Here is a 14,522-nt window from a genome sequence, read left to right on the forward strand (position 1 = left end):
AACCAGGTGGCTGCTTTGGGCTGTGATGGCCTTACCTCAGTGCTGGCTTGATGTCTGCCTTTTGTCTGAGTAGTGTGCTGCAAGTTGCTTCCCATCAAGCGTGCGTTCTCCATGGCAGATCAGTCTGTTCTGTACAGGATGTGACTTTTAGTGGCACTGTCAAGACTTCCTTTGTGTGGCCAGAGTAGCACAGGCTGCAAAAAAAAGTGAAGAGAAGCGGCCTGATGCTTTAGAAATGCCTCTGCCTCAGGCTGCAGGGACAGAAATATGATGCAGTGGATCTCTTAAAAGGGATCTCTCTTGGAATGGATCAGATCAGCCCATGCAGTTGCTCAGTGCTATCTTTGTCTGCTCTCTCAGCTGTAGCAGGGGAATGTGACAGTAAGATGGCTGTGAGGGCCAGGGCTACTCTTAGCTACCTGTGTTTACACCAAGGAGTTGAGTCACTAGGCTGTTTTGTGCTAGATGTTCTATGTGTAATTAAGTAAAACAAAATAAACAGCTCTTTCCTCATGTCCTTGATGGTCCAAGCTAAATAGTGCACAGCACTGCCCTGTGTTATGAAGTTGAAGAATGATGAGCAGTGTGAGATTTTAATGAAGCCTCTAGCGTTTAGCTTGTGTGATGGGGAAGGGAGCAAGTTACTGGGTGAGGTTCTAGCTAAATATTTGCTGTCAGAGTAAGGGTGATTTTTTGCCAAGGGAAGAGGGAGACCAGCAGTTACAGCAAAGCTGTTGTTGATGATGAAAAATTCATGAAAGGACTGAAGTGATTTGTTTGCTGAGGTAGGAGATAGGTGTGAGATGCTGTGTGCAGAGACCTCCTCCATGTGGGGGTGGAGCCACTGCCACAGATTGGATTGAATTGACCTGGATTGAACAGGCTGCAGCAGGCATTAAGGAGGACACTTAGGGAATGGATCTGGGTCATGAAGAACACTGCAAGGAGCTGAGCTGCCAGCAAGCAGAGGACCAAGAATCAGCTGCTTGTTTGAAACTGAAAGCACAGAGGGGCTGGAGGATGGCTTGATTTCATTGTCACTACTAGACAATGCAGCAACACTGCAGCAGTATGAATTTACTGCTTTTTCACACAGTTTTATATAAAAATACAAATGGAGAAGTTCTGTTTATAAGTTGGTCCCCAGGGATCAGGAAACTGCCAATGGATTGCTGCAGTGAACAGTGTTCTTGACCCAGGGCACAGCTAGCTAGATGCTTCCACCTGCAGGGAGTGGAGCTGTGTGGCACCTGTGGTGTTCCCATGACACAACAACATGCCTGGAAATGGCAGCTTTGCCTTTCTGTCACCTTGAGCCTCCTACCCTGAGGTATGACCTTTGTGCTCCAACCCAGAGTTGTGGGACATCAGAGCTGTTCTGAGAGTGCCTTTCTGTAAGTAAATATTTACACCAATGGGACCTTGTGAGCCTTCGGACTCCAGTCTGTGTGACTGTGGCTACTTTTTGCCTTTGGTTGTGCTGCTAAAGGCCACTGCCTTCCTCTTGCTGTGCTGTCCTTTGTGCTTCTTTTGTTGCCAGGCCAGCTAGGGCTGATCTGCCAGTCCTGACCACAGCAGCTAGGTCCAGCTCCTCTTCCCTGTACAGCTGCATCAGTGGCCAGAGGAGGCTTTGACGGCATTGCATGGCTCTGTTGGCAGGTGCAAAAGAACTGACAGACAGCTACATGAAGTTTAAAGGTCTCTTTGAGTATCTTATTTCCTTCTGCAGATGCCACTTGGAATAAAAAAAAAAATGAAGGTATGGTCTAAGCAGAGGATTTGTGGCAGAAGTTGCCACCTTTTTCATACTCTGCTTTCAGGTTTTTCCAAGTCTTGTGGCTTCTGATTCTTTGACTTCAGGTTTCCAGGTCTGGCTGAAGAGGGACTTAGTTGGTGGGGAGATGGAAGTGGGAGGTGGTAGTGATAAATCTCTCTTGCCATAATGAAAAAATACTCTTCAGTCAATGCCTAGAGGAAATGACTCCTCTCAGTAGGAGCATCAAAATTGTCACATGGAACACAAGTTTTCACATGCTTTACCATTCCCCTTTTCTGAAATTCAGTAGCAAACCTGCCCCTCCTGGTTCCAGTGGTCATACCCTGCACAGCCTCAGCTCTAACGGGGCCACAGTTTGTCATAGCAGGAGACACTGGGGCATGGTACCAGTGCCTGTCCAGGCTGCACAGTACTTCAGGGAGAAACCAAGAGCACTGTGTTGGCAGTGTCCTGGTGCTGTGCTGCTGGCTCAGATTTGCTTCTCAGCTGACTGCTGGAATTTTTTCAGTTTCCTTACTAGAAGCATCAGTGGTGTGCAGAAATGGACTTTGCTCTGGGGCTGTAGCACTTTCCAGACCTACCATGGAGTGTGTGCCAGAGCTACTCTGCAGCAAACAGTGTGTTCTGCACGTTCACATTCTCACTTTGCTCTACTTGCAGTTTCTCTTCAGCAGAACTGCAATTACAGCAGTGCTTGAGCAGAGTAGTTACGCTGTATTTGATGGTAAAACATAGGTTCTGCACTATGTGCAGTACATATACTTGTAGTTTAAATAGGCAGTTTGAGAAACTCAGGACTTTTAAGTGGGATTGTGCTGAGGCATCACTTCACAAGAGTCCATCATCTTCTGGTCAATGACTTGAAACAAATTTTAGTAACTGCATGGAAACTAATTATTAGCATCACAAATTAATTCTACGCCCTCAAAGTACAGGCTTGGCACATCAGTAACTCCATGTTTTAAGTACTCTGAGTTCTCTGCAGTGTGGCAGCAGAGTTGTGTTCAAGAGGCAGATTTTCCCATACTGCCTTCTAGTCCAGTTGTTTATTGGTCCCAAACGAGTTGCACATCATCTGTCATGGTGCTGCTCCTGGCTTCTACCCTTGAGGCAGCTGGGTGGGGGGGCAGAGCCCTTCATGATGCCTGCACATGTTTTAATTAATTATTTATTTATAATTTATTAATCCTGATTTCATAACCCTGAGAGATGCACTTTGTTCTGTGCACAGCAGCTGCTTCCTGGCCAGGTGAGTGGGCCTTCATGCTTGAAGGGTGCTCTGAAAAACTCCAGTACTTTGACGAAAGCCTGTTGCTGGAAGAATGACCATTGCTTTGGTGGTCAAACCTGGCATCTTGGAGGGCAAGGAGAGCAGCACCAGCAACTGGATTTCCATTCCTGAGTTCATCTAGGGCAACTCTGGGGTGCAGGTCACTTTATTCTCTCTGTCCATGCCTTGCAGAAGTGCACGAACGGCAACTTGGCAGAAGTTACAGCATTGCTTTGGTTTTTTGCTTCTGTGAGGGCAGCACCATGCAGTGACTTCCTGGGAATGACCACGAGCCAAAGCCTTGCTGCTCAATGTTGGTTGAGCAAGGTGGCAACACCTCTGGAGAGGAGGAGCAGGCTTTGGGCTCTTTTTTGAGAGCTGCCTCCTGTGGTGTCAGGAACTAAGCACAAATGACTCAAACTGTTAAAAACCCAGTAGTTTTATTTCAAAGTATAAATTCCAGGCTTGTCAGACAAAACCCCACTAACAGTTAACACAGACACACACTAATCTACAGGACATACAAAAATGGGGAAAGCTGGCAACTGCCCAGTTTAAAGTGGACATTAAATCAGTCCTACATTTTTTCTTTTGTATTTACAAGTCCAGCTGCAAAACAAAACAAGAAATCAGATTTGGAATTTTCCAGCAAAGGATTTTGCACATTTGACTTCTGATATCCAATAAATTACTAAAGCTGAACAGGAATCCCTGAACAACTACTACTCAGCAATTTTATTTACAGCTACACCCTATTAGTTTAAGACAGCAGTACAAATATATATATGTGTGTGTGTATTTATATACACACATCTGTACATATATATAGGCATATGTATATAAAAGAAGAAAAGAATGCTCAGCCTGCATAATGACAATGAGAAAGAAAGATGCCTTTTTAACTTAAAAGGGATGAAAAGGAAAATTCATTGATTTGTTTTCTCCTAGCTAACCTTATTTTTTTCCTTCTCCTCTCAGAAGGTGTTTGGAAGGGAACAGATTTGCATGGCAGGCCTGGCTTAGTGTCGTTTAATTTCTTCTCCCTCCAGTGTTTTCATACAATGCCCACCCCTACCCAAATCAACGAATTAAAAAAATATATATTTAATATATCAAGCTTCTATTTAAAATATCTGCATAGATATTTTTCACAAAAGGAGAATACTCAAAGGGTGTGGAAGAAGGCAGAATCACAGCTTGATTTTGTACAGTGTATACAATACTCATCCTGGGGAATGGCTGTCTTGGGAGCAGGAACAGACGTGACCCATCCCTTTATATAATATTGGTTTTATTTACTGTACATTTAAGACTAACAGCATCAAGGAAGAGCTGAAGTAGTTATTTCTGTTACAGTACAAAATGATGTTCAGATCCTACTATTGAGCTGAGTCATGGTCCCAGTGAAGACTGAGAGGTTTTGTCTTTGTTTTCAATGGAAGCAGGGTAAGACCTCTTAATTTTACAGGGAGAACACCATGAGTGTTTCCAGCCTTGTGCTAAAAGCCTTGGGAATGGGTGTCAGTGCTTGTGCTCAGTGACCTAACATGGCCAAGGGCAGCACAAACAATTCCAAGGAGCAACGTCAGACCAATGCATAGGGGAAGGTGCTCAGAGCATGGAAATTAATTACAGGCTGAGAGATCTGCATCCTTGTGTTTTCTGAAGTTGTCACTGGAGACAGTACTGATGCAGTCTGCAGTCTGTCCCCTCCTAGCATTTAAGTTTTTGTATCCAATAGTTTTTTAGCCATACTGCAATAAAACAGGCCAGTGAAGCTGTAACTAGGAGAAATGCAGAATGCCATTTTGCCACCAGCACTCCACAGCAGGGCTACTCTCCAAGTAGAGGAACTAACTCAAATTCCTTTCAACTTGGACATCTTGTATCACACACAGAGAAAACGATTCAAACCTAAAGCACACCCAAAAGTAAATGAGGATGGGAAACACCACTGTAGTCAGTGCAGTATTTGCTAAAACATGGGCAACTCAGTCCAAGGCAGTACTGCTGAAATGTCATGTGCCCAGAGGCAGCAGCGAAACACAGAATCACAGAATTCAGACACAGAGTCAGGAACAACTTTATACCAAGCTATTGAAAGATGGAAAAATTTGCATTAAGTGCAGAGAAGAAACCAAACTCAACAATTCCACTTAAAAACCATATAGAAATTTTTAGCATATTTAAAAGTGGATTATTGGAAGGCTTCAGTGATTGATACTTTTCATTAAAGAAGAGACCAGTCTAGAAGCACAGTATTAACAGACCTGTACTGAATGTTGCCAAATATTTTGGTTATACTTTCAAATAAAGTCTATAAAAGAAACAAATTGTTTCTGATTGATTGTTGCTAGCAGAAAGCTTCTCAATAGTTTTAAGCATTCTGGGAGGTAAAGGATAATAAAACCATCAGCCATTCGACTACATGGGAAAAACTGCCATGAGGTAAGGAATTAAGCTCTACTCGTGTTTGTTAGCGACTCACTGCAGAGATCTGCTCCACAGTGACTGCACAAAACTGGGATAGTTTTCTCTTTGGGCATCAGTGATTTAGGGACCAGCTCTCTTGGAGGTCTCCACACCAACTCAAAGTCAAGGTGTGCTTTATCACACATTTCTCCACCAGTACTTGCTCAAGATACTGAAACTCGACCTTTAACAGCCCTGCTGGGATGGAACAACAGGGAAGTGATCATTCATGCCAGAGCTGCAATGTCTTTGGTCAACGAAGTGTCTCACAAAATCCTGCCAAAAACCCAGAACTGCTGCCATACAGGCCAGAAATGGATCTGGTAAGACAGAAGCCAGTTTTTACAGTCAGTTCAGTAAAGAACTAAATCTTTAGTAAGTAAGTATGAATGATGCAGCCCACAAAACCTCCAAATGGAATGACACACCATCCCTATTAATATCTCCACTGGAGGAAAGAAAATACTTTAATGCAGGACTTTCACCCCCTGCCTATCCCAAAGGAGACAAACCTAACAAGGGATATCTAAATGGAAGCTCAAACTATAACAAAGCTCACTTATCGTTTGGGCTGGAATCATAACTAAATAAATAAATAAATAGGTTGTATCCTCATGTTTATTTCAACTTTCAAACTGTAAAACTTCATACTACTAATACAGCCAAAGGCTCTTTGGTACCACCTCAAAGACACATTAACAAAAAATTGCGCAAGGACTTGACAGCCATCAGCTGGAAATAACTGTTCTAATCTCTATTACAGAACCGTCTTTATAAGGATCATAATTTAGTCTACTTCCACAAACAATCTAAATGCATTATTTAGTAATTATTCCTTAAAATAAGCAAACAGAATATTTACTTAAACACAGAAAAATTCAAGGAGCTTTTGATAATAGCACCAGAAAATACAGGGACAACTGCAGATCAAAGGAAAGGTTACACATTGTTCATATACAGTGTGAACCTTCTCTGAGGATACTTGGATTAAGCCAGAAGTTTTGCTTGCCAAAATTAACTTTTAAATGCAAGTTTTCATACAGAGAATATCCATAACTCACCTGAGAGAAGTGGCACTTCCAGCTACATGAAGTAGTGCATTAAATCAGATAGACGTCTACATTGCCCTTTTTTCATTGTAAAGGTTCTAAACAAAGGACCCACAGCTACAGAACCCATCATCTCTTAGAATATTTCAGCCCTGTTTGAGGATTTAACTTCTGTGATACTTTTTCAATCTTGCTTCACACTTCACCATGCTGGTTTTGAGAAAGAGAGCACTGAAATGACAAAATGTCATAGTCTGCAGCTTTGCTATATGGTGAAGTAGATTAAAAAAAATCTTTCCCCTCTAAACCCATTGTTTAGTTCTACAGGGTAGGAATGCAACTGAAAATTGCCAAAATTCAATCCTCACATCTACTTTCTTGTCCAGGTGTGTTACAATTGTGTTCTGCAAAAAGCAAGTTTAACAAGTCAATGACAGCAGGGGAGATGCACCAATTTCTTTTCTCAGCTCAGAAACATCATGAAAGCATCTATTAACATTTGCAATCACTCACAAGGTTCAGGCCAGTGTCTAAAACAGTTTCTAAAACCCCCTTGGCTACATCTGCTTTCTGCAGAGGCAGGCAGATGATGGGAGAGAGACGCACACGGGGAAGCAGCTCCTCCTTTTGTACTCACTGAACATCCAAACGAGTGCAAACAGGCAGAAGCTTTCATAGCACTGCACCACAGGGGTTTCTTCTTTGGCTGAATTGCAGCTTTCCCAAAAGAACCAGGAAAGGCTCTGGTGGAAAATAATGTCTGTATACTCAATATTCTTGACAGGACAAAAACAACTACTCAGTAAGGAAAGGGTTGAGTGATACTGCAGATAAGAACAAATTCACAATCAGCAGATGTTACACTTTCTTGTCTTTACATAAACAGCAATCACTGCAGGCCTGGAAAATGAGAAGCACTGATAAAAGACTAAAAGGGTAAAAGGAAAAATAACTCCAAGCAAATAAAAGAACACCACAAGGTATCTGGCTACATTTTATTTCTGAAATTATTCTTTAAGGCACAAAATAAATCTAAAAAATAGGGCTGGATGTATGAGGGGAGGAACAGAGACATCGCCAGAACTATCAAGGTGTGAACGGAGACTTTACAATCCAGTTTCAGATCTGGGAATGCTCCCAGGGTGAGTAGGGGAGGATAGTGAAAATAGAGGAGCATTCTTACTTATAAGAGGTAGGAGGTTGTGGGTTGATTATTCTTTCTTCTCCACCACCTCCAAATTTACATGGGTTCCTGGCCAGACTCAAGTTCCCTTCCCTCCCCTCAGAGAGCTTATTACAGTTTGTAAGGTAAGACCAGACCACTCAAGCCTCCAGTACAAAAAGTGAGACCTTGAATCACCCTTCATTTTATGTCACAGAATGCTGGGGGGGGCAAGAGGCAGATCTTTTTTGCCCTTGTGTTGGTGTCTCAACAGACATTACAGATGTATATGTTTTACTTCAGACAAACTGCAATTTACTATTTTGTTTCCATTCTGAAGCAGAACCCCAGGCATTCAGGATGCTCTTCAATAAAGGATAGTAGGTATCTAGGTGGAACACCTGTCATGGAAGGAAAACCAAAATTTTCAAATGGCCAATGGCATGAACTATTTAGAAAAAACAGGCTCTCTTGCTGCAGGTCAGACTTTATTTTTCTGTTGGTTCTGAGTGCATGTAGTGTATCACACAACTGTCTAAAATAATCCTGCAGAGTGGATTTAAAGGTGAATTACATGCATGGGATCAACTCCTCCCAGAACTGGGGTAATTCTTGATAGCAGGACAGGTTTCAAGGGTCCAAAGATCTCTAGTTTAACTGCTCTGGGAAGAGATCACATCTGTGGACTGGGGGTCACAGAAGGGTCCAAAGCGTCCATAGACATCCTTAGCCCGGACTGCAAAGTAGTATTTGCTGCCAGACACGAACTGAGTCAGGGTGCACGCCATGGGCAGCGGCAGCGCCTTCACCTCCCCTATCTTCTTCCACTGTGAGGCCATGGTGGCGCTGGGGTCCTCGTGGTAGGCATACAGGTGGTAACTGTCCACGGTGGCACAGCTCCGGTCCACCTCCATCACGCTCCACGACAGCACAATCCCATTCTGGCTCTGTACCCGGGCCAGCTTCAGCTGTGGCTTTTGAGGTGGAGAAGTGTTGGCGGCTTCGGGGGGCAGACGTGGTGGCTGTGGCGCCTCTGGAAGTGGAGCAGGATGTATGGGGCGTGGTGGCTCCTAAGCAGCACAAGAGCAATAAGGGAAAAGTCAGAATATACAGCAATGGAAGGAGCCTTTAATTCATCATTCCCCAGGTAACTGGAAGCAAATGAGCCTGCAGTCACCCAGCCATCAGAACTCTCAGTCCTGTGTGCACAGGCAAGGCAGCAGCTGCAAATGATGAGAAGGGGTGGGAGCAAGGATGCCATAAATTTTTACATTATTCATATTTAAATCCCTAGTTGTGCGAATGACATTGCCACAATAATTTCCCTGTATCTTCTTTACTTCCCAGCCAGGGGGGATGAACTCAACATCGTGCCCTTTACCAGGACTGGGCAAGCAGGTTCACAGTGACTTTGAACCAATCTACATTTGAGCTGCTGTTCCCACATTACCAGACAGGGCATTAAGCTGACAACTCATCCTCTCTTCTACAGACAGATATTCAGTCACAAAAGGAAGACAGGGTAATGATGACACATAGATTCTATCACTTTAAATTGATGACAAAAGCTCAGCCACACTTTCCAGAAAATTTTGAAATTAGGGCACAAATGTGTCTTTCCAGTGATACTTCTTTTTTATACTGCAAAAATAGTCCTAGGTCCCTCATTTATATTAGTTAAGATGAATTTAGGAATGTGGTTACCATGCTTCAAGCCTGAGATCTCTCAGGTTGTAATCTGGGGTAGTTTTTGGCATCTTAAGTGTTCTGTGTGATATTTGCTTCCTTTATTCTCATTATTTATCATGGAAAAGTGCACTGAGTTGATTATGTCTAGACGGAAAGGATGGTAAGCCACCTTCTTGACAATATATTTACCATTTCAGGACACTGTAAGTAATGTGACCGCCCAACACTGGGTGTACAGGCAATGTAGTTGAAATGAAATTAAATGTGTTAGAGAAAATTCTCAAATTCTAACCAAAAGGGGATTTAGGTGATGCAGAAGTGATCACCCTCAACACTGACTAAAAACCTCTGGAGTTTGGGAGTTGGCAACCTTGGAGATTTGGTCTGCACCTTGTTCTCCTAACTCAGTTTTGCAAAGAGCTGTACTAAAAAGTGGCCACCCAATTCATAGCCAAACCATGACAACACATTTTACTGGCAGTTTTTCTGTACGCTTGACTCCATGAGTCACCTGCAGACAACTCATGCACTAATTTTCAGTATGTTCTCCTGGTAATTTGGAGAAGGCCAGGGTGAGCTAACAGATTGCACAGCTTTTATCATTCTGGGCAGGCTGTAGGTGACTGGGTGGTGCCATGCCCAGAATTGGCTGTGGAGTGTCAACAAGGCATTTGAGTGCTCTGCAGCTCACACTAAGAGCAGCCTGAGAGTGCCAGTGCAGAGACAAGGCTGTACATTGGAGGAGGTGGCTGGAGAGCCCCACTCACGGTGTGCGCTTGCGGCGGCGGTCGGTGGTGCACCGTGAGCTGAGGCGCTCCCGAGCCCAGAGCCAGCCCGTTGTTCACCACGTAGGTCGTCTGAGGCATCCGCACGGTCACACCTATAAGGAGCACAACGAACATGAGCATTCAATACTTACAGGCGGCTAAACAGAACACTGGAAGACCAACTCCTTGGTTCTGCTGCATGAAGCCAAATTTCAGACAGACTCCTACAGCTGCCAGCAGACTGATGAAGCACTGTGTAACAACAAAGTCACCTCCCATCCCCTGAAGCTGTAAAAGTGAGACAGAGTGAGCGCTTGTGTTTGCAGAGGGGACAGAATGTTGTTTTAGCACTTTGTAGCATGAAAGAAATGGGTGAGGAGGAGAAGCGTGGGAGATACAGGGAGCTTAAGTATGAAAAGAACAATTACATCATTTTGGGATTCAGAAAGGAAAAGAGAAATGCTGCTGCAGCACAATGTTATTCACTCAGAAGGCTGTGCTGTGGATGACACTGAAAGCAAAAAAGCTAAGTCACTGTCCAAGAAGCTTGTCCTCCCTCCCAGAACAAACTCCACGATGGACACTACTCACAGGCATCACCGTTTTCAGTCATTCCCACAGCAAACTAAGCTGCCTGGCAGGAATAAACTAGACTGTTTTACAGCCTTGTAAATAATAGCCAAAACTCTTGCAAGCTACCAAATTTTCATTCATTTTATACCACATCTAATTATCTTAAAAAACACTATCTATTCACTGATGGAACGTTTATGTTCTGTGAACTCAAAGCCTTTGCTCATTGTTATGGACTGCCTGGGTTATCCCTCCATTTCTGTTGAGAAATACAAGATTTCAGGCAATCTCTACGATACCCTAGTTCTATACTTGTGTAAGACTGAAGCATTCTAATACTCCAGAAGACAAGCTCACAAAGCAACACATTATCAGGAAACCACAGTTATTGTATGGCAATTTCTTTTCTTCATAAACACACATCAAACTACAATCCATAGGGAATGAGGGTCAGAAATCTGTGTAATCTGTGAGTGCAAAGCAGGGAGCTCAGTGCTAAATCTTAATGCTTTAATTATAAAGTGCTAAACACTGGGCAGGTGCTTTATATCTTTTTCTTATTGGAGTCTCTCTAAGAAGCTGATGAAGCTTGTGTGAACTCCTGTGGTTTAAGCTGTAACCTGAGCTGGCTATTTCTCTGTGAGAACCTGGTAAGATACACTGGTTTAGTATGACTGTACCTCTGTCCCAGGAAACTACAACCATCTGAAGATGGTCAGAAATGCCTTAATAAGATATAAGATACAAACATAGCATCACTTCTAGGTATGGATACTATTCACTTGAGGCAGAAGTACAAAACTGCAATTTGCAAAACACTTTGGATGGGTTGTCAAAATCAATTTTTCAAAGACAAAGTGCAGCAGTGCTCTTACTCAAGAAGCATCTGCTACTGGCACTAAAGGCTGTTGCAATGATAACACAAATCAATATACATCAGTAGCAGCATTACTACCAGGACATCACAAAGGTAGACACATACTCATAAAACCGGGAAATTTATGTTAAACATAAAGGTGTTAAAACAACCATAGTGTAGAAATTCTGGGAAGCCAAAAAAACCAGTTAAAATCCACCACTTTGTAACAAAATATCATTTAAGTTCTTTATTTTTGACATCTATTACTCATTTCAGAAAATGAGTTTATTGCTAGGAGAAGGTATCACTTATGCATTTGCAAAGTCAAGGGGAACTTGCCAACATTTCTAAGAAACTCAAGCATATATCAATTTCTGATACATCTGGTGAGAAATTTCATCTCTTGAGGCCTTGAGAAAGGAAAGAAATTTGCTGAGCACAGGACATCAGAGATTGCTAAGGAATTACACTAGGATGCCTGACAGAAATATACCTTTTAGACAGGAAATCAAACATCATTTTCTACAGTGATGCTTGTCATATTACCTTCCACTGCCTTGTAAAGTATGGGGTGTGTCAACCACAGATACTTAACTGGCAGAGCTAGTGCCTGGGATGACTTAACTCCAATTTCTCCTCATTCACATAGCTGCAAATAGAATTTCTTAGTCGCTCGAGAATTTTCTAAATTCTATAAACTGGGAAAAACCCCTAAACTCTCTAACTAATACCCGTATTGCAAAAAGACCAAACAACACATCCAAATCAAAAACATAAATGCCACATCCATGAGGTAGAACGTACCATGCTGTGTCATGGTAAGAAGCACATGGAAGGAATCATCCCTTACCTCCAGTCTGTGGGGTGACTGGCCTTAAGCCCGGGCTGGTCATGACAGCTCCTCTTACAGGATTCTGGGCTGGTGGGGCAGGAATAGTGGTATAGACCACCTGATGGTTGGCAGGGGTTCTTGGGATAGGAAGCTTGGGATTAGCTGGAGCCACGGGCCGATGAGTTACATTCACCGCTGTCGACGCTGAAAAACAGAGAGCACACCCTAAATCTGAATTCCATGAGTCAAAGCCATATGCCTATTCCAGAGTACACATGTCCTTTGGAAAACTGACTCATCTGAGCCATGTCAAATAACAACTGTGTCTGCTTTGGGTACTGCAAGAGAAGCGAAAACAGCCTAAACGGTATTTTACTGAAATATTAAAGTCAATATATATACAGCTTCCTAACAGAAAAGATAAATATAATATCTCCCCCACTCCCTGCAAAGGTCTTGCGTGTAAGGACAGTGGAAGAATATAAAATCCATCAAGGAGTCTGCAGAACACAGTAATCATAAGGGAATTCTAATGCCAACTAATCTTCATCAATCACATACAGAAAAAGAATAAAAGAAAGAAAAAAAAGAGGATCTATGTTTCTTTAGACAGGGGAAAACATAATCACACTGCAAAGTAATATTTAACTAGGGCTAGAACTTCAATGTCAGCCTTGCCATTCCCTCTGCCAAAAGAATTAACTGCCAATGGACAGACACAAGAGTGATGCTGATAATGTTTTTTCCCCCGTTACTTAAAGAAGGTACAGGTTTCTTCTCCTTCACTTTTACCAACAGTAGTATATTTAATAACTTCCATGACTATCCTTAGCAGGATTTTTTCCTCTCCATAAATAAAATTGATCCTGAATTCTTTTCAAATCAATAGAACTATCCTTCCCCTTTATCAGTTTAAAAGAAAAAATGCTATGGGAAACCGACTAGAATGAAAGATTATGAAGTGACTCAAACATTCTGCATATTCACTTTAAAAGATTAGCAAAATGTAGAGCACACAGCAGTCTAATTCAAGGAAAAAAGCAGCCACTGCACTCACTCAGTGATGTCAAATGAAGTTACCTGTTGGTAACACATGGATGGTGGTCTGGGAAGGGCCACTTGTTGGCACACCTGGCTGCTGCACAGGGCTTGGCTGCAAAGGTGGCAAAGGCTGCAGCGGTCGAGTCAAGGGCTGGGTGGGTATGCTCAGTCCTGGCACAGGTGCCTGGCTCTGGTTCTGCTTCTGCTTCTTGCCATCTGCTTTAAAAGAAACAAAAGATACAGGCAATAGCAAACAGAAATTTTTATTTCTGATTCACAGTTCCAAGCACCACGGAGTTTTACAATCCTTTCCTCCCTCTCCCATTTACAGACTGGTGAGGATATTTGAAGCATGACATTTCTCTGACCTTTTTTGCTTATGCAAACAAATCTGCAGAAAACTCATTTAAATCTTCTTACTTTCATCCCTGCAATTTCCCCTGCCCAGACACACTCTACAATGTTTTATTCTATTATCATGAAGTCTGCATATTTCAGAGCAATTTGGAAACCTGAATTCAAGGGAACACTTTGCCAAAGTCTTTAAAAGTTGTTACTAAAAGCAAATCCTAAAACCTTTAAAGGCCTGAACACTGCAGTACTCAAATTTTGTTCCCTAAATAAATCTTGTCTACCTTTGATGTTTACATCTTTTTATTTGCTGACTCTTTTCTTTTTTTGGTCTGTTAGTCTTCTTGTTGCTATTTTGAATTTTCACAGTATTTACTTAAAAAGGGGGAAATTGCTTTATTATTTACAGAAAATTTTAAAAAGAAAATTTGTTTTATCACATTGTCACCCTCCTCAACATGACTTACTGACTTGTGATACTGACAAATATTGCGTGTATCTGTAGCTTACTACTGCAATACTTTTTCCTTCTTTAGTTTATTTGTGACTATATAAAATATTAATTAGAGTGCAAATCTGTATGTAATCACAACTTTGCACAAGTTGAACTAAGAAAAATTGAGAAGCTTTCATCTGGACATTAAAGCAGTAATGGGCAGAGCAGGCACTCACCCCTGAAG

At 42.3% G+C, this 14,522-nt stretch overlaps 1 protein-coding gene across 4 annotated transcripts in view; it reads right to left on the minus strand.

The window, feature by feature from the left end:
• Positions 1–3,485: 3,485 nt before the first annotated feature.
• Positions 3,486–14,522, minus strand: part of ATF7IP (activating transcription factor 7 interacting protein) — an 82,043-nt gene continuing 71,006 nt past the window's right edge. For 3 of the 4 annotated variants that reach the window (XM_058806024.1, XM_058806022.1, XM_058806021.1), the window contains 4 exons: positions 13,531–13,710; positions 12,469–12,654; positions 10,187–10,299; positions 3,486–8,800 (listed from right to left, as the gene is read on the minus strand). In XM_058806024.1, the coding sequence (XP_058662007.1) occupies positions 8,384–8,800; positions 10,187–10,299; positions 12,469–12,654; positions 13,531–13,710 (896 nt within the window). In that variant the 3' untranslated portion in view covers positions 3,486–8,383. The remainder of the gene's footprint in view (positions 8,801–10,186; positions 10,300–12,468; positions 12,655–13,530; positions 13,711–14,522) is intronic. The other variant, XM_058806023.1, reaches the window with a different exon arrangement.

This window comes from Ammospiza caudacuta, chromosome 5 (genome assembly GCF_027887145.1).
Source record: "Ammospiza caudacuta isolate bAmmCau1 chromosome 5, bAmmCau1.pri, whole genome shotgun sequence".
Classification (NCBI taxonomy): Eukaryota; Metazoa; Chordata; class Aves; order Passeriformes; family Passerellidae; genus Ammospiza; species Ammospiza caudacuta.